General features: G+C 39.9%; 3 protein-coding genes across 5 annotated transcripts in view; 1 reads left to right on the plus strand and 2 right to left on the minus strand.

Moving 5' to 3' along the window:
* The window catches only part of txndc16 (thioredoxin domain containing 16), a 21,785-nt gene extending 16,722 nt beyond the window's left edge, over positions 1-5,063 (minus strand). Inside the window, exon 1 of one of the 3 annotated variants that reach the window (XM_050062994.1) lies at positions 4,567-5,063. Coding sequence is in view for 1 of the 3 variants with exons in the window: in XM_050062990.1 (XP_049918947.1) it covers positions 588-656 (69 nt within the window). In the remaining 2 variants the exon portion in view is untranslated. Of the gene's footprint in view, positions 1-587; positions 672-748; positions 4,510-4,566 lie in introns of those variants that run through there. The other 2 variants (XM_050062992.1, XM_050062990.1) reach the window with 2 other exon arrangements.
* gpr137c (G protein-coupled receptor 137c) overlaps positions 1-11,706 on the plus strand; it is a 15,062-nt gene extending 3,356 nt beyond the window's left edge. Inside the window, exons 2-8 of the mRNA XM_050062997.1 lie at positions 5,177-5,226; positions 5,599-5,706; positions 5,820-5,958; positions 7,571-7,720; positions 8,277-8,402; positions 8,490-8,614; positions 8,753-11,706. Of these exons, the coding sequence (XP_049918954.1) occupies positions 5,177-5,226; positions 5,599-5,706; positions 5,820-5,958; positions 7,571-7,720; positions 8,277-8,402; positions 8,490-8,614; positions 8,753-9,038 (984 nt within the window). The 3' untranslated portion in view covers positions 9,039-11,706. The remainder of the gene's footprint in view (positions 1-5,176; positions 5,227-5,598; positions 5,707-5,819; positions 5,959-7,570; positions 7,721-8,276; positions 8,403-8,489; positions 8,615-8,752) is intronic.
* A 648-nt stretch (positions 11,707-12,354) lies between these two features.
* On the minus strand, positions 12,355-21,306 carry acp2 (acid phosphatase 2, lysosomal). The gene is made up of 13 exons (XM_050062999.1): positions 21,145-21,306; positions 18,365-18,460; positions 17,687-17,773; positions 17,327-17,387; positions 17,126-17,217; positions 16,948-17,046; positions 16,758-16,847; positions 15,325-15,408; positions 15,156-15,204; positions 14,958-15,046; positions 14,321-14,427; positions 13,888-14,063; positions 12,355-13,797 (listed from the first exon to the last, which is right to left on the minus strand). The coding sequence occupies exons 1-13, from the start codon at positions 21,232-21,234 to the stop codon at positions 13,652-13,654; spliced, it is 1,266 nt and encodes a 421-aa protein (XP_049918956.1). The 5' UTR covers positions 21,235-21,306; the 3' UTR covers positions 12,355-13,651.
* Positions 21,307-25,823: the final 4,517 nt, after the last annotated feature.

A 25,823-nucleotide genomic window follows, 5' to 3' on the forward strand; every position in this document is an offset into this window, starting at 1 on the left:
CAGAGAGTCTCCCCTCTTCATATATGGCAGAATATGTCAACTTCCAACTTGCTATGGTGAGATACATGTAAAAATGTAAGAATTTAGGCACACAGATTTGTTTTTTTCATTGATATAAAAATTAATATAAAATACAGGCACATAGAAGGACATGAAATGATGGCAAATCTGGTCTGCTATGTCCGAATTTCATGTTCATTGGTCAGTCTGAACTGGTAATAATGGCCGAGCCCTCCGCCTCAAACATTTGGTCGAGTGTCCCTTTTTTTCACAAATCCAAGGTGGCAACCCTACCTCCAACACTGTATCCAGTACCCTTAATACATCCATGGTAACGCCCCATACACGATAAATAAGATACAATATGAGTTAATGGGCTTTAAATGTGCTGTAAGCGACATTTTTTTTACCTTTACATAAAGTTAGGCTACCTTTCCCCATTGTTTCCAGTCTGTATGCTAAGCTAAGATAGCCATCTCCTGGCTTTAGCATCATACTTAATGAACAGGCATGAGAGCGGTATCAGTCTTCTTATATAACTCTCAGTAAGAAGGCATACAAGCCTGGCAAAGTAACCTTAAACTCACATTTTTGCTTGTAGAGTTTCTGTCATAGCCAACATTTCTTTTGTGCAAATGGGGAAATGTGGCTACCATCAGGCTACATGTTCTATAGCAGAGTGGGTTGGCTGACTTAAAGAAGCTGTTTTAGGTTGCTGTTGGTTAGAAAGCTCTTCAGATTGACTCACTTCATGTCCTGGGGTTAGAGACGTTAAGATCTGCCAGTAAAAGCCTGTGTGACATTATCCCAGCCTCCATTGATGTGTTTCATTCAATAAGTGCACAAGACTCAAAGCAAATGTCCCTGTCAGCGGCATGTTCTCACAAACTGTGTGTGACGTGTGCACGAAAAGACACAGTTGGTCAGTCACAGTTGTTTAAACACCTGCCCACTCAAAATGTCAAAGACCTGTTTGTTCCCCTTTCGGAAAACACCTCCACACTTTGGGGCTCACCACCAACACAGTTCAGTCTCTGCTTCAAAGTGAAACACAGTGTTGTCTCAATCACACACAGGGGTGTGGGTAGAGAGGATGCGTGTTCAAATGGCTGAGCAGAGATTGGGTAATGAAGTCAAGGGTGTCATATGACTGCTGAATAAACATTGTCGCCCATCAGCTGATCTGTGACCTGTTAAAGCCTTCAAACTACACCCCGACTGAATAAACATCTTTGGTTGTTGTGTTGCTTTGCATTAAACATGTATGGTGACAACAGCTGCACTCTGTCTTTCCACCACCACCACCACCACCAACAGATTGGTTTTCTTCCATGTCATTATAGGTTTAAAAGCATGTATCTCTATCTATGTTGGGAAAACCATGTGACTGACCAGCTCAGTGAACAAACTTTTCCTACTTGTGGTTTCATGTCTGGCTGGGTCAGACCTGAGTAATAGATCACATTCATATTTTTTCCCACAGTAGGCACTTTGACCATCCTGCTGCATTCTTAATCACGAGTGGTGAAATAAATCACTTCTACAGTCTCAGTTATACCAAAATGATCAATCAATTAAAAAAAAATATATATATATATAACTAAAACATTCAACCAGCTATAATCAGTCATTTGATGTTAATGTTCATTTAAATGACTACCAGGAGGATATGACAAACCCACAGTGAAAAATCACCCGATCTACAGAGTATTTTAGTGTCTTTCAGCTCATTGTTTTGGTTTTCAGGCTCCGACAAACCCCCTGTACACTACCTGCTCAGTAGCAAACAGCAGAGAGACACTGTTAGTGACTAGCTGGTGAACATAGTGGAACATTTAGCAGCTAAAGAGCCTTATGTTTCACTCAGGAGTCGGTGGAGACCAAAACAGAGCTCAAACAGAGTGAATATTGGATTAACATTGATCAGGTGAACACAGACATGACTCCTAATGAACTAAACTAAATTGATGGTTAATATGAACATGGCTAAAGAAGATTTCATTGGTCAAATTTAGGTTATTTTTTGCCTACTGATGTCACAACTACAGGCTGAGAAACATGTAAACCGCCAACCATTTCTCCTGTGCCTCACCTTCGATTGTATCTTTCAACTGAAATTTCTCCCAGGTGCCAAGCATGTAGGAAACTTATGGTAGCCCACTTGGAAACGCGAATGGCTCTATCTAGAGCTGGTTGTGGATTGCCCATTCTGAGCTACTGTAGAAGCAACATGGTGGACTCTGTGGAAAAGGATCCACTCCTTATGTAGATATAAACAGCTCATTCTTAAATAATGAAAGCACAACAGCTCTTAGTTTTTACAGTTAATAATATGATATTCTGTTTCTGCAAATATACCCCCCTAAATCCTACACACTGGACCTTTAAAGGGTTTACAAGATTATTAATAGGGGCCATAAGATGCTGAATGGGACAGAAGAGAATCAAAAACTTGTTTTGTCTACAAAAAGTTATGCTTTCTGAATTGCTTTAGTCCTTTAGGACTCAAAAAACCTAGATAAAATAATTTGTGAAGGGACAATCTCTTTGGTTGAACTGCTCACATCTCATAGAAGTTGACACAAGCCATAAAGGTCAGAAACCACTGTCTTAACATATAATTAATCTATGAGTCAGCACTGCATTTTAATTAATTTAGGGGTAAATGGAATCGCCCTCGCTGACTGATCACGGTTGACATTTGCATTTAATGATTTTATGTGTCATCAAATGAACATGACTCATTTAAATTCCTTATTCTATCCAACCAGCAGACCAAACCACAAAGATTTTGAGTTTACATCAATATATTACAAAGCAATGCATCAAATATGCACATTTGTGAAGCTGGAACAAAGATTTTTTGGCATTTTCCTTGAAAAAATGTCAGTTTATTTACTCATCATTTCAGCTTTAGTTGGTGTACGTGTGTGCTCAAAGTGCATAAAGCATCATCACCTACCATTTGCCTCAAGAAAGAAAAAACAGAGTTTTCTGGACTGCCTCAACACAAGCACATAAAATCTGTCTTTCAGTGAAGATATTGCTCAGTATCATGAATAATTTGTTCACCCAATGTCACTACTCAGTTCCTGCATTACTGAGAACAGAGCGCTGGTATAACATCATGCCATCGTGAGACGCTGTGCCATCTGACACATACACATGTATGGAAACACTTGTGTGTAGTGTGTTTTCTGATGAGTCAGGCATGACTCCTGACCTGTGATTTACTTCCCACTTATTACATTTTAGCTCCCTCTCACTACAGAGAATAATAATGTTCAGTTACATACTATCAAATCTTTTTCTCTACTGAGAGAAGACAACATTGATTAGCTCTATTTTCCATCCATTTTCGAGGTGCACGTATAGTGTGCATAAAGTATGTAATCCGGTCATGTTCTGTTGGCTGGCTGCCTCATTTCTAGGTTACAAATTACCTCCTTCTGGCCTACATTCTCACACAAAAGGCTGAGTGTTGTGCGTGTGTGTGCTTAAACTCAGTGTCTCTGCGGCCATATCCTCTATCATATAACATCAAAAGAGAATCATTGTCATCAATAATCATGCAGAGTCTGCCAGACTGGAGACTTTGATCAGAAATAGTATTGTATATATCTGAATGTTTGTTATTCACATAACAAACTACATTGTGGAAAACATTTTTTAAAACCGTAAAGTCATTCCAGAAGGTGAATGAACTAGACCTGTCAAGGCCAGTGTCCCAGCTTTTGTACACTTAACTTGGACTTGTGTCCCAGCTTTTGTACACTTAACTAAGACTTGTGTCCAGTTGGATGTTTTTTACTGATAACATGGTGGCAGCTGGCAGATGATGTTCAGCTTTTGTTTGGCTTTTAGCCAGTAACAGGCCAAATTACATTTCCCTACAGCATATGAAGTAAAGTCTCATATTGTCAGTGCCTCCTCTAGGAAGGTAAATCTCCATTGTGATTGAGGCAAATTAAACTCACTGTGTAGAGGCTGCTGGGATGACCTGAACTTACTGCTGGACTCTGACTTGATATAAGTGTATTAGGGCAGTTTGGGCTATGAAGCAAATCACTCAGCAAAACTGCTTTATTAAATTATTGGACTTAAAGGCTTTCTTTGCACCAGTTGGATGAAGTACCTTCATTTGTTAGGTATTTAATTACCCGAATTCACCAAAAACTGACAGTTTTATGAGATTATTTGTTCTGTAAATAATTAGAATTTCCCAAAAATGTAATATGAGTAATTGCTCTGCAGCCGAGACAGGAGAGGCAAGCCAGGCAAATGTTTGGGGCCCCCCAAAACAGGATTATATCTCAGCCAAAATACAGTGATTTCTCAAAATGCTCAGTATTGTGCACTAATCAACTGTATAAGCTCATTATGTTGACATTTAGTTATACACCTTTTTCATATGATTATAAAGTCATCTAAAAACATTGCCAATCAGCATTAGTACCCATACTTTTTCTTCAGGAAAAGCCGCATAGTGTGTATTGTTGTCATGATATAAAATGACATATACTCTGCAGCCTACACTCAACAACAGTCAACATTTTAAAGACCTACCTGCAGATGTTAAGACTGGTCCTTGCTGAGTGGTGTGGTCCTTTTTCTTCAACAACACTGTTTGCATTGCTGACTGTCATTGTCTTGTTGCTTACTTTTGTTTACTTCGCAAGATGGAGTAAAGTAACATAAATTTGTTTACACTGTCTCCACCCTTGTCAACTGTCAGTCAGGCCTGGAAGCTAAAGGAGCATTTATGAAGACCCTTTTTTCTTCCTCTAAACTATAAAATAATTTTTAAACTACTTTGACATTTTTTTATCTGCATAAAGAAATTAATTTGATTGTTTTAGGACTTCAGTTGGGTTTAATAGTCTGTGTTCATATATACACACTATTATGTGATGTTGGTTCTTGCTTGGCCCCTGTTTTTCTTGTATTATCTGAATGTATGCTGCATAACTGTGTGTGTGTGCATTTCAATGACACACAGGAATCTCTTCAGGCTTTGTTAAGTTCACACTCTTCTCCTAAAAAGAAACCTACCCTCCTCCACTCTCTTTCCTGAATGTCAAATTTTTAAAACACCTTATTGGCATAATGGAATTTATATATGTATTATTATATGTACATTACTGTATGTGTGTCATGATATTTTATCTTTCTTTAGGTGATGTTTAAGGCGAAAGCCAAGTATTCCCCAGAGCTCACCAAATACAAGTAAGTCTGTCTTTTAATGTTTTTGGTATTTATGCAACATGCAGTTTCCAATTTTTTGCCCTTGTCTTGACTTTTATCGGAAATTAATCTAAAAGCAACAGTCTATATCTACATCCAGTAACATGATATGTGTTTGTCCCTTATCGTTTAACGACAGAAATTTTGAATATGGTTGTGTGATTTCTAACAGTTATCATACTCCTTCCCCTGCACCACCAGCTTTCTTTCTTTGCCTTTCTTCTCTCACACACTCACAGTTGGTTTGCAGTTTCAACACCATGAATTTTAATTAGTTGTTGTTTATGAATAAAGTCCCATTTGTTTTGGCCCTTCTCTTACTGACTGTATTCTCCTCTCTCTTCCTCTCTCCAGGGTTCCTCTGCGTTTGTTCTTCCTCTGTCTCAGTATATTTTTCCTGGTGGTGAATTTAACGTGTGCATTGTTAGTGCAAGGAGCTCTGGAGCGCTCTGAATCACCGAGGTAAACAAAATAAAACAGTAATAGAACATTTTCTCCCATAGAATAATGCCACATGTTGCCCCCACAGAGCAGTTATACCTAAGTGTCTGTGTTCTTCTTCTTACTGTCTCCAGTGATGGGGGTATCAGACATGCAGTACTGGCCCGAGTCTTGATCAACGACAGTCTGTTTGTCCTGTGTGCTGTCTCTCTCGCCGTCTGCATCTTCAAGATCGCCAAGATGTCCTCTGCCAACGTTTACCTTGAGTCCAAGGTAGGACTAAAAACATATTGGGAATAAAAACTTTTAAAGATTTAGAATGTATCTAACTTAAAATTCTTGCACTGGTGCTTTGTGTTAAGCCAAAATTATTTTGTTGTAGAAAAACATGTCAGTATTAAAGGATCAAAAATGTAAGTTAACATTGTGGTAGTGTACTCAAGGGGGTTTCCATAGCATGTATACCTTGCTACATCCCATGCCATCATACTTTATTATACTACATTATGTTAATGTGTTCAGATTTTTGCATCATTTCATATTATAAATATATTACATTTCTATATTTATACAGACAAATCTAAGTGCCCTAATTTAGTTTAAATGCATTAAGTACTTTTAATACTTTAACTACATTTTCCTATGTATCCTCACATACTTTTACTTAAGTAACAATTTTAATGCAGGACTTATACTTGTGACAGACTATTTTTACAGTGTGGTATTAGCACTTTTATCTGGATACTTCCTCCACCATTAAAACCATCTGCTTCTGTTATTCATCAGTGTCACCCTGCAATTTTCTCTCCATATGTTTTTGGATAGATATTTTATTTTTTGCCTATCAATATTTTAGTTTAGTTTTTACTCTTACTATTTATTCTTTTACTTTCTCTATTTATCTGTACTATTGCTATCTCTGTGTTGCTGCAACAACTGCATTTCATCCCTGGGGATCAATAAAGCTTTTATCTTATCAAGAAGAAAACGCAATGTCCCCATGTCACACCAGCTTAAACAGACATTTTCAGTATTGAGAAATCTACCATTTTGAGGTAAATTTGTATGTGGCACTCATACTCTCATTTCTAAAACGTTTTCGGGATATGCTTCACTTTATAAACGTCTGTTAGCTCAAGCTAGCTAAGCTAACACGGCACAGCATTCCAGTCAGTAATGGCAGCTAGCTAGTAGCACTATGATGCTAACTCTCAGACTACACAAAGTTAGCTCTTGCAGGTGATTAGAGATGAATTCCTAACGGGTCCCAGACCTTTAACTAACAGTACAGAAACTTCAGGGAAACCTCAAACCTCAGACAAATAACATTAGCATTAAATAAATAAAGTTAGCATATGTATTATTCCTGCTGCAAACAGACATTCTGGATGCTAGCAGCGTTAGCATTAGCTTCCTGTGGTTAAATACAAAATATACCAGACCCCAGCTGTACGTTATATTAAAACCTCATATTAGATGACCACAGAAAGCTACAGCTACAGCTACAACTGCAGTTTTAAACAAGGTGGAACAATATGAGCTGTGGTTTTACTCACTTACCAGTTTCTGTGCAAAGCTATCACGAGATGCTAATAGCTAATAGCTAAAAAGCTTTTTCCATTTTTGCACAGAAAATACCCATGTTAATAATTTTCAAATAATATCCTGCACCACTGGCAGCAATGGTGGCTCATGATTCTTACTGTAGACATGTACTGATGCTTAAATTTATGTCTCTCAAAACTCAATTTCTGGCTGTTACTGGCCCGTGCAGAGGCCTCAGTCATCTGGTGGGTCACATCTGTGGCCCATATCTGACATTCAATTACAGGCCAACAGCCAGCTGATGCATGACTTGTATTAAGCACACTAACTCTTCCACCAGGGTACATCAGTGTGCCAAGCTACAGCCATTGGAGCCGTGGTGATCCTGCTCTACACATCCAGAGCCTGTTACAACCTGGTGGTGGTGGCCCTGTCGCCACAGGACAGACCCAGTCCCTTCAACTACGGCTGGTACAGCGTCTCGGATCAGGTACTGCACCACGTGTGTTAAGTTATAGATGGAAAACAAGCTTTTATTTAGCCAGAAACCCAGTGCCCAATGTATGTTAGTATGTGTGTGTGTGGCCAGTCTATCTTAGGAGATTTGTGAAAGCAATGCTTAGTGGGGTAAAGGGCTTTGTTTGGCTATAAATAACTCCCATGTGTGTGTGTGTGTGTGTGTGTGTGTGTGTGTCTGTGTCTGTGTCTGTGTTTCCTGACCTACATCATGGTTCAGGCCTTGAGACAGACAGCCTATTTTAAAGGATGTTTGTTTGTGTGTATTTGTGGGCATAATCTGATATTATGAATGATTTCTTTAATCTGTCTACATGCCAGCTGCCAGTCAGTCAGCATATGTGTCTGTGAGTGTGTGTACCATGCGTTTCCCCTTATTCGTGTTACATATAGTAACGAATAAGAGCACAATTGCCAGCGTATGATATCCAATATATTCTGGGGGTTTGCTTGTTTGTTCTATCAGTTGTTTAGTGTTTTCAAGGTTCAGGTAATGAATATATTATACACTGTGTTTGTGGGTGTTACAGGCCGATGTGCAGGAGATCAGTGGCGAAGCCTACATCGTGTTTGGGATCATTCTGTTCTTCTGGGAGCTTCTACCTACAAGTTTAGTGGTGGTTTTCTTCAGAGTCCAGAGACCCAACCAAAACCTGGTAAAATAACATGTTAAAAGTAAAAGTGCCAGCAGTAATCTCTCAGACAGAACTGTGAAGTATAATGGACATCTCTCTAACTCTCAGGCTCCAGGAGGGATGGTCAACAGCCACAGTTTCAGCTCCAGAGCTTATTTCTTTGACAACCCTCGACGGTACGATAGTGACGACGACCTGTCCAGGAGCATTAACAGTAGGAGTGATCGGGCCAGGTGGGCACACACCCAAGCACAAATACAGTCTTATAAGCTTTGTATTGGAAAATCAATTCCCTGACTCACTAGATTACTTTTGATTGATTTTACTTTCACTTCCTCTTCTTCAACACCTCCTCTCAATCCTTCTCTCAGTCTCCTCTCCACAACCCCCCAGCCGGGTACATCCAGTTGGTACGGCTCTATCCAACGCAACGGGACTCTGACTGCAGGCGTTGCCTCCGCCCCGCAACCACCATCTTCCACAGCCCCCCTCCTCTTTGCCTACGGAAACATCCAGAGTCACAATCACCACCACCATAACTACTACTCCACCCCGCAGAACAACAACTACCACCATCATCATCACAGTAACTACTTTTCCACACCACAGAATTATTACTGTGGGTCGCAAACGTACTTCTGCACCCCACAGAACTAAGCACGGCCCATGTTAAGATTGAGAAAGACTAATAACTAACAGTTTCCTGTGTTCTTGTCACCATTTTGCTTCCCCAGATACATCAAAGCAGGTACTTTTGAGTGATATTCTGAGGCGTTGTTCCGGATTAGGTTGGGCCTAAAAATCGGTTCACGTAATTTATTCCAGAGAAATGTGGTGGCATCAGTAGGGAGGTTGTTGTGCCATTATAAACTGCATTGTTAGGACATCTATGCCTTTACATGGCATGTATGGACCAGAAGGAAAGCAAGCGCAGGCCATGGATCAGAGTTATAGCACTAATATGGCAAACACACCTACACAAAACTGCAAAGACCAACCTTTTTCTGTTAAATGTTTGGTCGGTTATCATTGCTAAGAATCATCAGGGACCAGATAATCATCGCTTTCATTATCCTCTCCTTGTAAATTTCATCTAGTTGTGCTTCTCTATGGAATGAACCATTCCAGACAGAAGCCATGTTGCTTGCTAGCTAATTTGGCTAATGCCGAAGCCACCATGGTCAGTCAGTCAACATTTCTGGATGTAAAGACGTTTCATTAACTCGGCACTGGTCAAACTATGGTTGTCAAAAATGGTTTGCGTGACTGTCTTCAATGGACACACGTGATGCAATCATATTAGCATTAAAAAGGGGCAATTTTGGCTGGAAAAGAACAGTGAAGGATGCTAGCTTGCAAGCTTCATCCTCAATCCTCATGAAGTCTTTTCTGACAATGAAAACCAAATGATATGCGTCTACAAAGGGCATTTCATGGTGTTTCTCACTTTTAGCTCATGACAGGAATTAGCTGTTGCTAATTTACCATCGGCTGCTGCTGCAGTGAGAGGTAGCTTATCGCTAACGCTAACACACTTGTTATCTGTTTAACCGAGAAAGTTCTCAGTGACCGCGAAAAACTGAAATACAAAAAGCTAATTATAAACTTCCATCAAAGACTTGGTAATATTATCTTGTTGGTGGCAAATTATCATTTATTGTTAATTTTGGTGCCACAGAAACATAAAGTTGTACAAACGCCGTTAGCAAGCTTGACACTTTAGCCTGCCTACTCAGTACTGGATTTGTGTTTAGTTGTGTGAAATATGCTTATTACAGTTTCCATGGCTGTAATCAAAATACTGGTCAGTTTATTTCAGTGTTCACGAGAATCATCCATGTAAACTGCTTACAGTCGCAAAAAAAATATGTGAAATTTATATGTAGCTGCCATATGCGTGTTATTGTCAATCTCAGTAGCACAAGCTTGGATACGTAAATGTGTGAAACATCAAACGAATGCATTTATAGAGACAATGAGTGATGGAGAAACAGTTTCAACAGATAATGACCGACTCAGGCTTTAACAAAATCTGCTCAGTTACAAGAACATGCCACTGCTGTTGGATGAGAATACTACAGTGGTCAGATCCAGGTTTCCTTCCCCTTAATTATACAGAGGAAACTATGTGAAAACCCAAGAAAGGGAGTGCCATACTGTCAGGTTGCTGAATGTGGGGAATTAAAAACATATCATTGATTTAATTTGGCAGTAGCATTATCAGTATCATGGATCAAAGTATCAGCCTACAATATTGGAGTAGAGATCCACCCTTGGATTGTTCATTAACAGGGTGAAAATGTGTCTGAAACATAGTTTTGACCAAAAACCTCTTATGTTATCTGATCCTTTCTGAGCTGTGAGGCAACAATTTGCACTTAGAAATTCACCTTAAGAGAAAAAGGCTACAGGCCTAAATGTAGGATTGAACCTCCTACGTGTTTTATGTATTTTCTTCAATCATCGTCTGTATTCTATATTTGACTATTTATCCTTTGTGAAAGGAAATTATCAATGTGCCATCACATTTTGTCATATCTAATAGTTTCATTCCTTAAGGAAAATATTTTTGCACAAGAGATGTTTGGATGATGTGTTTTTAATTGTTTGTATGTCGAGTTAATCGATTTCTAATCCATGTGGGTTTTTAAGTCTGTATGTGTGTGATCTTACAATTTAGTTTTTGAAGTTTGCTTTTATACATGTTTTACATTGATTTTTATTGTTTAACAGATTTAATAGGGTTTTTTTCTCATGTTCATGTCATCGCAAATCTTCTGAATCTCACGACAGACGGCAGCCTGTCAGCAATATTTCAATTTGAGGCAACATTTTTGTTTTTGAGACCAAAATCAGTGCACACATCTGGACTAACGCCCCCCAACATCGCGGTACTTTAACAGACTTCAGCTGTCATGAAACTCGATCTGTAAGTGACCGTGTAAACTCTAACTTAATACAAGAAAGCAAAAACACATTACTTCTATCAACAAGTTTCACAGGACACCGGAACACAGTGATGGAAATGAAGTTGTTGGGTCCAGCTGTTCACCAGAAATATTAACATCTGCAGTGCATGCTTCTGCATCAGAGTGCAAGAACTCAGTGTCATATTTTCTTTCCGAGGTGATATAATTTATGTAAAAGTGTTGCTCTATCTGCTATGAAATGGCAGTGGTAATTGTTTTATGAATTGTTCCATGTTATGGATTGTTTTATCCGTGGCCATATTGAATGTAACCTATTGTGCGACAGATCACTAACGATGTATGCAAGAAAAGCACTACCATGTTTAAATAAAGGCCTACTGCACTGTTTTTAAGACAGAGGTGAGCCAGAATTTGTCTTTCAACCAATTAATATATATATGAAACATTATACAAAAGGTACATTATACAAATACATTACCACCAGCAGAAGTGCACTACTCCTGCAGCTGTCATGTGGCTAAGTTTACCAGTTATCAAGATTTGAAGAAACAGCTGAATTAAGTCAAGACAGCAGCTGGCCAACTCCCTGCAACACGAGACCAAGTGTTGTAGCTCATCTACAGACATAACACATCATACAAAGGATCCACGAGCAAACAGGTTACCTGCTGTTTCCATGTTGTGTTTCTACAAACAACATTCGCAATGATTGACTGTTTATTTCTGGGAAAAAACAACTAACAAGCAACAAATTCTCAAAGTCTGATTATTAATTTCATACAACATGAAAGAAATTTGAAATTATTCGACTGAGATTAATTAAAAGTCCAGAATCCTGACTTGCAGGAAAGCAAGGATTAGGATTTTTACTCTTTTGTTATATATTTAATTTTTAGTTTGTATCCAAAGACCAGAGGTGAACAAAGTTGTATAAAACCCTGGGTGTTGAACATTCTAGGTACACAGCTCATGATCTTTGATGTTGCTCAAGGAAAAGCATCAAATATATGTTCTGCATTTTAAATGACTTGTGCAAAGACAAACAGGTTTTCATTTTTTAAATAATTCAAATCTAATCCAGATTCAAAAACACACACAAATGTACAGGTTTCCAGTGTTTCCAAAGTTCATATTCACAATTAAAAAAGCAATCATGTTTAATCATTAATGGAAGCTGTAAGCTATATCTGTAAGAAGCTGGTTTATATTGTCACAAAACATTTGATTCTTGTTGACACTCAGAAAACTAAATTATCTATTTGACTTTTATTTGCTGTTTCGCTGGTGTTTTAGTGTCTTGTTCGAAGGACACTTGGGGGGGTGGATGCTTGCAGTCATGTAGCTCTGTAACCAGCTCTCTGTTCAGTCCAACACCACCCTGTTGCTCCTTTGATAAATGAAATGCACCTGTTTGAAGAAGTTCAAATCAAAAACTTCAACAAACAATTTTAAAACATTTAAGGCAGCTTGGTCATTAGGCTTCAGTGACAATACACACACACACACACACACACACAGTACACACAAACTGGTGAATCATGAATAAACCGACACATGGGCATACAAATGAATCACATGCATACAAAACAAAATTACTCTGTTAAAAAGAGGTCTTTTTAGCTAATTTCATCTTAATTAAGTCTTAGTTGTGCTGTTTTTAAGGACAATCAGACCTGCCAGGAGGAAAACATGATGCAAAACACTAAAAAAATACATACATGTTCTTGCAAGAATTTGCAATGACATTACCTAGAGCTCACCATTTTCCATTACGTTTCCAGACCATTCTTTCTTCATTTAAAATCACAACTATTTTCGTCATCTCTCTAAACTTTTCTGCAGCCATTCAAATCCCCAAAATGCAGACTGAATGACGAACACAGTGTCTTTCTGAGCAGAAATCTGGGACATATTTGTTGAACTCATGAACTCATTTGGCTGATATGCGATCAGATGACGTGGGAACGCAGCAGTTACTTTACCAAACTGTTAAAATACAAAAGTTTTCCCTGCTGTTTTCTTGATGTAGCAATCAGACCTGGACCCTTAACAATGCCTCATCACTCATGTTAGTTTAGAGTGACGAGGAAAAAGCTGTGCTTGTCTAAAATCTGAAGTTTAAATGTTTTTTTAAATTCTTCTCTCTGACCCGATAGAAACGGGGTCATTATGGACAAAAACCTAAAAAAAAATTCTAATAATTGTGGGTCCCACAATGAACGCGATGATGAAACCATCAAAAAGCTCTCTCTGGAGTTTTAGAGTTTAAAGTTCATCGTCATCGCTGCTGTCCCAAGATACCAGGCTTGTAGATCTCCGAGGGAGGAGTTTGTGCTTCTGTCAGGATTCCTCTCTACCTTCCTCGTTGATCACATGGTGGTACCCCCGGTTGCTGATTGGATCCTTCCGCCAACAAACAATGCCGAGGAGGAGGACGATGAGGAACAAGAGCAGGCAGCTGGACACCACCAGACTGATGATCACTTCTGAAGACAAATGGAGAGGATCTATCAGCAGTGGCACAATCAATCATCTCTTTTTATTGTAGCACTCTTCAGTTTTTAATGTGTGTTTACCTTTATCTCTCCCTTCTGCAGGCAATTGACACTCTTTGTCTCTGTCATCTGAAATAGAGAGCTTGGTAATCCTCACAAAGTCATCTAGGGGGCAGTCAAGGGAGCAGCCTGGCAACTGCATAGGGTATGGTTCCACTTTGCTGTTATTCCGGAAAAACATCGACACCGAAGCAGAGCTGCGTGGACACAAAGAGAGAGTTTTACAGTCTATGATAACACAGTACCACAGCTAGACACAAAAACATATGACTGGTTGACACTTCACAGTATCAACAGAGCCCTAAAAAAATGTCAGACAAGTGCCGAGTGTCAGTTTGTAGCTTCATGTCGCCAGCTTTCACCTAAAGTGACTTGTAGCCTGTTGCTGTGTCACTCATGGTGTAAATCATAGAGGTAGCAATGTGCAAAGTGTGTGTGTGTGTGTGCGTTTTACCCGTTGTCGTCCCTGTAAAGCTCAAATATGTGACAGGAGGCATATGGCGGCTGTCTTCCACTGAACACATTGAGGCTGGCCTGAAGGGCGGCTACAGTGGTGTCGTGCTGAGGAACAGACACACATACACACATTAATAAAAATGGTTTGACATTTTGGGAAATGCACTCGTATCTTGCGGAGAGTTAAGCGAGAAGATCAACCACTCTCACATCTGTGTGCTAAATATGAAGCTACAGTCAGAACACATGGGCAGCTATGCTAAGCCTGGTTGTGTGAGTGTGTGTATCTTTCTTAATCTCATACTACTGACATTTTTGTTATCTTCGCCGCCGCCTTGACTGCAACAGAACCAGGAAGGACAACTGAGTGAGACTCCTCTTTGTTTGGAAAAGGAAAAAAGAAGTAGCTAGAGATTTTACCAGACACTGTGTTCGAGGTTTGTCTCCACCAAACCTCTCTACTCCGGTTACATCTTGATAATGCAACCTGCATTTTGTCGCCCTGTAACTCCACCACTGTCATGAATACACACTGGACACACAGCCTGCTCTGCGCTCAATGTGCCCCCAGACACACCTGGCAGAGGTCTGGACTCTACTGAGTGTACTTTTCTAGTTCAAAAAGTCATTCTTACCGCTGACAGCATCATCATTTTTAGTTTCTGCTCTGGGTCTGGGACGGCCATCTTGGAAAGATTCTTCACTATTTCACCCAACAGCATACCTTAAAGACAGACAGCAGTTCTTAATTTTATCCTGTGTTTAAAAGATAGGTCTGGTGTTATTCTTTGATCTGCCTATTGTCAATAAATCCCATGAAAAGGCTGACCTACCTCCCTGCAGCCGGCTCTTCTCTTGTTGTTTGTGGAACCCAAATGTAACCTGTGAAAATTGGACATCAAACTTTATCATTACAACGCTTTTAACTCAAAAAAAGATGTATTTAGACCATCATGAGGCACCAAAACTAATAAAACCACAGATATTGCTACCTGTTTTTACCTGAAATCCAAAGTCTTTGAGCTCTCTGAGCTTCCCCATGACATCAGGAGTCACCCAACCAGGAGCTGACATGTTGTGACGAGACTGAAAACACACACAGCACAACAGAGGGAAATAAGAAAACCATGAGAGAGACAGTTGACTAAAATAAGGCCTAAAAGCTTTAATCAAACAGTAGTAAAGTCCACCACCACAGGAGAGGTGTTTTCACATTCCTCTGCTGAAGGGGAAGATGTCTATGCACTTCCTTAAAATCTGAGGTTCAAAGCCAATAACTCATAGAAACCTGAAAACCTCTAGCGCAGAGCGGCCTTGTTGGCACAGAGAGCAGAGTTAGCATTAGCATAGTGAAAGTTTTGACAGCAAACATGGTAGAGTGTGCAGTTTTGGGATGTAAATGGGACCCTGGAGCTTCCTTCCTCTAACTATCTACAGAAAAATCCCATCATAGCAAATATTATCATATGTTTCACAACCGCTAGTGCTGTGTGAACCACTGCCAGTTAGCCTGCAAGCTAACAAACAACATGAACAAATACAAGATGCTGATTCAAGCCTATTTTTAATTCTTTAACCATTATTTAGGGAAATCATGTTAAACAGAATTTTAACATAAGCGCACCCTAAAACATGTCTGGAGGGGGACTTAAAGTTGACAAACTGTCTTGTTGTTCCTGATAGCACTTTGTCAGCAGTCCTCTCTCTGCAACCATCTCTCACACTGTTGCTTAATTATCATGTGGCTGTACTCAATGACCCTGCTGTCCCTGATTTCATAATTGGCTCATGCTTGAAATTTCACACTTTTTGTGCGTGTATTTGACTCATGATAATGTGGGCACCCCTGCATATTTGAATAATAGACGCTGACGTTGGTATAGATATAGATGGTCTAGATGTTTCCAGACAACCCGAGAATATAATGCCCTCTGCCACGGCTGTCGTCGGCATGGAAGCACAAAAACACAGATCTGAAACTGCTACTAGTTGCACAGTCCTGTTCCTCTAGCAGCTTGTTTGCCAAATTGTCCACATGCTCCTTAAAAACTGATGAGGTCAGCTCAGTCACAAGACTAAAACCAACACGCGCTGAAATTTGGTCAGTCACTATCTAGCCCGCCAGAAGTTAACACATGACTTGGATGAATGTCTCTGTCGAAATTCAAACAGTTTTTGAATCAGAAGTTACAGGACGCTCTTATTTTGAAATGAAACATCCTGTGAGCCAGATTACTGCTGCATTGGCTTCACTTTTCCGACCCGGAGATAAACCTTCGGTGATGACACAAATATGCTGTTACCATACCTACAAAAAGTCAACAGAAATATGAATACAAAGCTTTTCACTTCCGCTTTAAGCTTGTTTTTTGCTGGTGGTGGTTTGTGGCTCTGTGTGTGTGTGTGTGTGTGTGTGTGTGTGTGTGTGCTTTCACCTCACAGAAGAGCGTGTCGTACACACTCCAGACTGTTTCCACAGTAGTCTTATTCAATCCGGTTTTATTCCTCACCAGCTCTATAATGTCCTGAAAAGAGGAACGCATTCATTTTCAGATATTTATACTTGAAAAAAATCCAACTGTGTAATATCAACATAATCAGGACGTAGAATTAATATTCCCGTACCTTGTATTTAATGGTGACATTGATAAATTCCTCTGTGTGCTCAGTTTCATTCATCAGCTGTTTGTAGCGGGGACAGTCACTCAGAGGAAAAGACAGAAGCTAAAAACAAAGACACAGAGAGTTCAGACAACACAGTGAGGAGGAGCACTGATAAAACCTTCATATACTGTATACATACCCTCTCTTCACGTAGTGGAACCGTGTGCACAGGTATCGGCTGCCACTGCAAGTTTGGATTGAAGACCTGCTGACCACTGGGTGGGTAGAGACCTAAATGACGGCAAAAGACTGTTAACATGAGGAAGAAAAACAGCAGAAAGATGTACTGTAGCTAGATGGAAGAGACGTAGGAGGAAGAGGAGTTAGCTTAAGCTCAAACCTGCAAGGTTGGCCTCAGCGCTCATCAGGGTGCGATCGTAGTCTGTACTGCGAACAGAGATCTGAGGACAAAGACCAGTGAGAGATCAACTTTATTTACAATTCGTTGCATGGTCATCACAGCCTTGAAACAGACACAGTGAAGTATGTTAAGTCCAAATATACTGGAGAGTTTGAAGGGAAGGCAACAGAGTTTGGTTGACTCTAAGAAAACTCCCCCATCATGCTCCAGGAATTCCAGCAGCAGTAGGAACCCTGTATAACACCAACGTGCTGAGGGGCCCCTTCTCCTAAATATTCATATGAATTATCGCCTGTCTGTAAGCATCCTAGCGAGGTGCCATGTGATGTGAAATCTTACCTCGTGTCTCTGGTAGGAGTCGCTGATGAATCCTTTGTACCGTTTCCTTAAAAACTGGCCCAGATCAAAGTGCTGCCTCATCCCCTCCTAAAAAAACACAAAAACACGGCCATCACACTCCTGTCGACGTCACTGCGTGGAGGTAATTTTTCAAACTTTGGTACACTAATGTAGAGCAGAAAATCTGTGTGAGACATTGACATCAAAACAGCAGTCAGAGTGGAGAAAGATTTCCTGCTGCTGTGATCACTGGCACGAACTGGACGATTTTTGCATGACATTATAGCATGCATAAACTATACAGGTCATTATCAATACAGTGGGACTGAATGGGCCTCCATAGACCTTAATGCAGCACATAACCTGCACAGTTAATCAAGGGAGAAGGATTTGTTTTAATATTGGTGGGGGGACACATGAAACGGAGGGTTTGGGGGAAAGTTTGAAAATCACATACTTAATTTCCTCTATTCTGGTTAAAATTTTGCACCAGTTTGTGCCTTTTCTGGATCAATTTATAGTGTGAATGTCTTTTATTTTGTCAAAATAAAAGTCCTCTGCTATTTTCATGCTTTAATTGTCGGGGACACATGCATATGTTTGTCATATTTTGCTAGGAAAAAAGGTAAGCAAACAATATCAGGGAAGGATAAAAAGTACATAAGATATTCATCATACCTGTGACAGCTGTCCAAAGCCTTGCGGCCAGTCGCTCTCTTGGTGGGGGTCGGTAGGATAGGCTTTGACTGGTGACCTGTCACCGTGCCGAAACAACTGGAAGGGAGAAAGAAAAGATGTCAGTTAGGCAACACCCAACTAGCAACACATGTTTTCCTTTTTACAAAATAAAAATCTTCCACTATGGCATCAGAAAATGTGACATCCATGGGTGGGTCTTTCTACAGGCAAGCTGAATCACTGTCTATACAATGTCATATTGACGTATATTGTATGCCTGATAAATGGAGTTGCAAATGAATTCAACAGCAGAACGCACATGATGAGAACATGTGAATGTATTTACCAAATTAAGTTTTTATAGCAGACTGGAAGGCTGATTTGTCAGCAAATAACACTTCCACTCTATCATCATGTGACTTGTGTTTGACAGGCCTAATTAGAGGCCCAACTTCCCCCCGTTTCAGGGTAGATATCTGCATTTGATATCACTCCTAAAATGATGCTTATTGTTCCACTTTATGACATTATAACATTTGTAACCACTGTGCACCCCCTTTGACACTGAATCAAGCCAAAAGCTTTGTCCTAGTTTTATCTGTGTCACTGGCTACTAGAAAATCCAGTCAGCTGATAGTGACGATCTTGCTAAGTGTTTGTCAGAGACTGTAAGGGAAGACAAACAGATAAAACATCTCAACTGAGGAATCCAAATACAATGGGCATGCCCAGAAACAAAACAAGGAAGTCAAGGACGATAATGAACAGTGTCAAAGCCATTAAATAACAGAGTAAAGGGACCTGTGTCTGTGAACTGGGCCCTCCATTTGTAACAGCTCCTTTAATGATAAATGGAGAGCTCATGTTGTGACCCCCTTTGTTGGTGGAGGTTAAGAGTAATATCTGCATCCAGTCGATCAGGTCCTGTTACGAGAAACCACCACATCAGCTGTCTACTCAAGTAGAACGGTTTCAGTCTCCGAGCCACTTCAGAGTAGTGCTAGTTTCTGGTTCTCTGGTGTAGAGAGCATGCATGACTGATCTGTCTGAAAATAGCTGAAAAAGTGTGTAACCTCTATTTGAGGGGTGGATTATCCCTGTAGAACTCCTAATCTTATCTGCTCCGTGATCATTAATGGCTGTCTTACAGGCTACTAGGTAACCGTTCCTAAGAATGAGTGCAGTAAGAACAACGTGTTACACTAACTCCTTCAGTTGCAGTTGCAACAACTTCCATATGAGAAAATCTATGTTGTCCTTTTGAACTGACTCCCCTCACCTCTCAGCATCATATTTTACCCCCGTGACACCAAGATGCTTGGTGTCATGGCTTTAACATGGTAAAAACACGAGTGTGTCCAATGCTATTCCAATTCTCACATCCATGACACATTCCATGAAAAAGATAGAGGGTGGGAAACTGAACCCACTCATCCTCGAAACAGTGAGTTAGCTTTGAGAGATTATGATCTTTTAAAAAAACTGGCAGCCAGATAAAAGTCACTGGCTTTCATTTAACACTGAGACATATCACAACAAAAAGAGGACATGCAAAAATGTGCTAATGTATACACTTAAATTGGGAGTGGTGCTTTAGTGCTGGTTTCTACTGTGTATAGATAATGGGCAGTGAGAGAAACAGACATTTAATCCAGCTATAATGCTACAAACAGCCATTTAAAACCCTCTTACAAAATAAAAGCCTCAGAAAAGTTGTGGTGCACTTATGTTGTATCCTTGAAATTAATTTTATATATAAACAGACAGCACTGAGATTAAGCACAGAGCTTGATGTTACTGTTCAGTTTTGCCTGCTTGTGTTCTGCATCATCTTGCATTGACGTCAGTGTGTGGCTCATTCTTCCTCCGCCAACATAACTTTTGTGTGCCTTGCCACACTGCCTTTCTTCCATGGGTCAAACTGGTCCTGTGGGTAAGCTATGAACAGGATCAAGGCTAGGCAGCTGCACCTGCAAATACTTTAACCAGTGCTTTCTTGATATGAGTCTCAGTATCAGAGGAGCTACATTTGAGTACATGACCCAGATTATTATCAATCTGACCAGCACTGACCCCAAAAAAATCAGCATATCATTCCCCAGTGTAGTTTGGTTGTTTGTATTGTTAGTACAGGTGGCTTGTCACCATGTGAACAGTTTCTGTCAACAGAAGTTTGTAACAATTGCTTTTCAGTAGGCGATTAAAGGTGACAGGTCAGACAGATAAGGCTTGTAATGCAGGATCAACAGAAATAACCTCAACAAGAGAGTTTATGAGACTTATTTTTAAGACATGATTTATTTAAAGTGTCAGCACTTGCGAAGAGAGTTCCTGTTATGTCCTTTTGTAAGACTGACTTTGCTCGTTTCTTGGCGTCTTATAACTTTAATACTTTTTCCAATTCACTTCTATTCATTTAATGTTCAATTTAATGTAAATTAAAGGTCAACTTTTGCAAAGGTCTTGCCTGTTCGTCTTCTAACGCATTACGAGCAAGAGGTGTGAACCAAACACAAACTGAGCTTCTTTAAAAAAAAATAGTGTTGCTAGGTAAATTATTATTATGCCGAATTAACTAAAACACCTTAACTCTTTCTGACATACTTAATTCATGTCCATAGAGATACACATGTATACAGAGAAGCAAATAAAACGCAAAACCTCTTAAATTTTGAGTGCAGTTCCGTGGACGTCTGTCCACACCGAAGCGAAACGCGGCGAGTCGCTGCAGAGCTCAACACAGCTTCCGTACCGTTATATTAAATATAAATACTACTCACCACAGTCACATATACTAGATTTCTTTCTGCTGCAGCTTCTCCACAGACAGAGGCGACCATTAAAAGACAGAGCACAGCGGTGGACCCCATGTTTCCGTGTGTAGCTGGAGGACTAACCGTTGATCACAGATAGCAGATAGTCGGTTTGTTAGGTTTCTGCCTGAGCTACATCAAGCTAACGACGGTTATCGTAAACGCAACCAGACCGGAAGTGTTAGCTTAAAAAGTAGTGTATATGTTTAATACAAAAGGGCACATAAAGCATTCAAATATGGTTAAATATCTATTGATTTATTATTTAATTAAGGTTCAATTTGATTTTCATCGAAATTTGTCCGTTTATTCACAAAAAACGACACATTTTGTCATTACGGATTTTATTTTGAAATTAATAGCCTGCGTAGTGTTAGCTGACTTGATTGATTCAGAAAGTAAAAACGGAAGTGGCGTAACATTCGATCCGTGTGCGTACTCGTCAGCCGTCCACAGCTCTGTACTGTTGTACTGTTAAAGTGAAGTATATTTGGTCCCATTCGTATATATGTCTATGCCATTCACAAGCTGCGACACAGCCGGTTCACTACACTATTTTTTTTTTTAATATTTCATTCTGCTTTATTTTGATGGGGAAACTGTGACTCTAACATCCTTCCAAAAACAAAGAAAGTAAAATGGGGGGGGGGAATATTTTCTGAGAGTTTTGTAAATAAATTAGCTAGAGATTCCCTTCTCAATATAGCAGTTACTTTTCCTCACTTTGAAAATAATAATGATAATAATTCATGGCTACTGTAAAATATATCAAAAAGCTAAATGCAGGTATAATAGCTCAAAGTGGTTTAACCCGTTTTAAGTTTAAATTAAGTCAGTAGCTGAGAGTATGTGGAAGCAGATGATTTTAAGATTTTCTCCACTGGGATGTAGTATATCAAATAAAAGCTAAAAATGCGGAGTATTTTAAAAAGTATAAATGGTAGAAAAATAAGCTAAATACAGGCATAGAATGGCCTTAGAGATGGGGCTGAGCATTTTAATATTTGAATTATTTCTGTAGCTGCAAATTAGCAGAGGTAGTTGGAGTCCAAAAAAACCTATGGAAGAATGATGAAATAAGAAGAATAAAAATTGGATCACAAAAGTGTGTATGCTGAAGAATCTTATGGTTTTAAGTTTGCAAGTCAAACTTTTAACTTAACAGGAGTATAACTATTTTTTATCATGCCTAACTTTTTACTGGGAGAACTGGGCTTCCACTTTGAGGCTTGCAGTTTTTCCCTTCTGCCAGCAGAGGTCAGTGTTGTGTTGGCCACATTTGAGTATCTTCTTACATCCAGTATTAGTGCAGCGTTTAGTGGGCTATTTGCTGGGATGTTCCTGGAACTATAGCCTTAATAGATCCAACATTTTTATCTTTTTTTTTAACATGACTGTGGAGAGCTTAGATTAAACAAAAATTTATAGACTAAACACATAATTTGTTACTCATCAGACTAATCAATGATTAGAATGAACTTTCATCCATATCAGGCTGACAGAAACCTCAAGGCACTGGGTCATAATCTCACTTGTTTTAAGTGAGCAACAATCTTTGAGGTGCTAAAGTTAAAGCTGCATGTGTGGAGGCTCTGAGGTTTGAAAGGGCTTTCTGTGCTTCAGAGCAGTGAACATGGAAAACCTCTGGTTCTGAGCTGATCCTCTGCTATGACCCTCTGGTACGCTGATCTGTATGTATAGTGTTTACACCGTGTTGTGTGACAATCTGGCAACAAGAAGCACTAAGTCTGGACCCCAGTGGAAATCTGATATTTGTTGTCTACTCTGTGATATTGTAAACATGCATTTTCTTGTGCTTGTTTCATTCTAACTATTTCATAATGGGTTTAAAAAGAAAATGGGCCTCTGTGTGACTACTGTGTTGAGCTACTGTTTTGGCTGTGTGTGTTCTTTGCTGCTGTCCCTTTTCCTTCCATTGTAGAGCTGCTCAGGTGTGCTGCATTACATAACGAGGTGCATCACACCTGGCATGGAGGAGGTGTTTAAGAGCTCCTGTGCCAGCAGCAGAGAAGAGAGGCCTCTGGTGTGGGGATCGCTGGTCCTGCTGCCTCCCAGCGTGGGATTTTTGTTGTCTTGTTTGCTTGATTTATTTGTAATAAATAAATCCCATGGATTTAAGATGTTTTGTTTGCCCCATAGGGCCGCCTAAGGGTGGGGTGTAACACTACATATGTAGACTTTATGAACAAGAAGCAGAAACCAAAGTGAGGAAGACAGAACATTTGGTAACACAAGACTTTGTGGAGGCCATTCAGGTCCAGCAACAGAGTGTTGCAGGGATGACATTATTTTTGTAGGCTGAACAGGAAGTTAGGGTCGCCCCAGTTCCTTTAAAAAAGCCAGTGGGATTTTTCCATTGGAGTCTGGATCACTGCAATAAGCTATGTGGCAACAATTCAATAATATCAATTCATGTTTTGTTCAGCCAGAAAATTGTCACAAATGAACACCACTTTTATGATTTTTGAAGCGTAAATGCAATTGCCAGAGATAAAAAGCTAACGTTAGGCTACTACAAACTACGCTGTGGTGCGTGACTTCAACATCACCACCACCACAACGCTGCAAAGCCATGTTAGGCATGATGGTGTTCTGTAGTCTCATTTAGCTACTTGTTAGCAAACACCTTTGTTAAGACACATAAAAGCTTCAAAATTCACAAATGGGGTTTTCACTGACCTATTTTATGCAATAGAAGAAAACGTAAAAGTTTCTTAAGCTTGTGTTAACCACAGACCTTATTTCAGGCAAATAACCAAAAACCTATTGCCTTTGAGACAAGGGAACTGGCAGTGCAAAATGCTAACTCGTGTCTGCTGAGGAGGACCGTTACATGCAGTTGAAAACTCCAGAAAAAGCTAGTAAGTGGGCCTTGAGTTTTTCTCAGTTGTAAAACAGGCCTGTCAAAGGTTGTTTACTTCAGCCAGGGAACTGATACTCAAACTGGGGTTGCTCCAGAGAATCATCTGGAGAAACAACTCTGGGAATACAAGTGTCTGTTCTCAGGCCTGCTGACACTAGTGTCGCATAGCGTGGTGGCCTCATGCAGTTGAAAATGAACCAGCGGTGGAAAGAATCCCAAAATATCCCGCTGAGGTAGAAGAGCTCCTTATTTTTTGCAGATGTTTTTGCTTTACTGGTATCAACATCTGTTTGCATAAAAGGAACAGCTGGCCTTTTTTGAGTTAGCAAAGTTAGAGACTTGCGTTTGAACAAATTATAAAAAAGAAAAAATGGCAATATTTGTGTGTAGGACAAATAACACAACAGAATCATTATAATGAAGGTGGTGACACACCTGGACACTAGCACACATAAAAAAATCTCCAAGTTCAGGCTTGCAGGCGGACATAAGACACCCAGATTAGTCATGGAGTAAACCCTGTGGGAACGTATCAGTACACCACATCCCATGAACTCAGTATCAAAACAACAATATTCAGCATTCAGCAATATTCCCTCAGTATCGGTGCCAAGTTATTGTACGTCTCTGCCAGTTAAGTGTCAACAATAATCTCTTTGTTCCCTTGTTGTTGCCTCAGGTTGTTTATATCTGCTATGTGTTACTAAATCCCAGTGGAGGTGTTTATGTTTTTGCTCATATCGCAGATTATATGTAACAGATAATGCTGAAAACACATGCTGCGGACCATCTTAACCCCAAGAAATTAACACTTGTGGAAAAACAGAAAAATAGGCAACAGCCAAATGTCACCAGAATCACAGACACACACACACACACACACCAGACAATAACAATCATGAGGACAATAGTGATTAGAGAGGGCAGGATTACCCTTAATCTGGAGTATATGTGTTTGTTTAGGGGCAGATATGCTCATTAAGAAGGAGTCAAAGCATAGCATAGCATCTAATTCACCCTGACACCTCACTGACAGAGGTGTAATCTGCTTGTTGGGAGATTATAAAAAACAATCCAAGTGTGTGTGGGCGGGGGGTCTGCCCCACACTGACATGATCATGAAGATCACAGGGGAGAATTACTGACATAATTACCCAGATGATCTGATAAAACAGATGTCTGCCTGCTTCCTCCTGTCATCTGACAGGCCCTTCACAGCCTAATGCAGTCACATCAAGCGCTTGTTATTCCCTGCTACCTTCTGAGTAGAAAAGTTTTTTAGCTGAAACCATGTGTGGGACGAGCTGTGTGCAGGGAGTGAACCTCAGCAGCCAGATGATGGCAGCATTTCTGCAGCTTGTTTTTTGCTACGAAGCCTCTGGCGCATTTGCTTTAGTCATTCCCCCTCTGTGAGATGGCTGTTTTTCATTCAACGTGAACATTTTGTAAGCAAAGTGCAGCACAAGCATGAAAGCACATCAGATTAACAGCAAAACAAAGCTTCCTTCCTGTCGCTGTTTGTACACAACTAAGGCGACATTTTCAGCAGATGATGACCACAATAACGATCCTGATGTGTTCACTGTGGAGTGTTTGATGGGAGAATAAATGTTGAGGTGCTGAAATGGGAAACACAAGGTTCCAGCTGGAGAGGAATACCCACATGTTTAAATATAGGCCACAACGCTCCTTATATAACAAGTGGGACGTCAGGGTTGTTTACACAGTTCGCTGCCTGATAAATGAATGGTTACAATCCAGC

This window comes from Epinephelus moara, chromosome 15 (genome assembly GCF_006386435.1).
Source record: "Epinephelus moara isolate mb chromosome 15, YSFRI_EMoa_1.0, whole genome shotgun sequence".
NCBI classification, from domain to species: Eukaryota; Metazoa; Chordata; class Actinopteri; order Perciformes; family Serranidae; genus Epinephelus; species Epinephelus moara.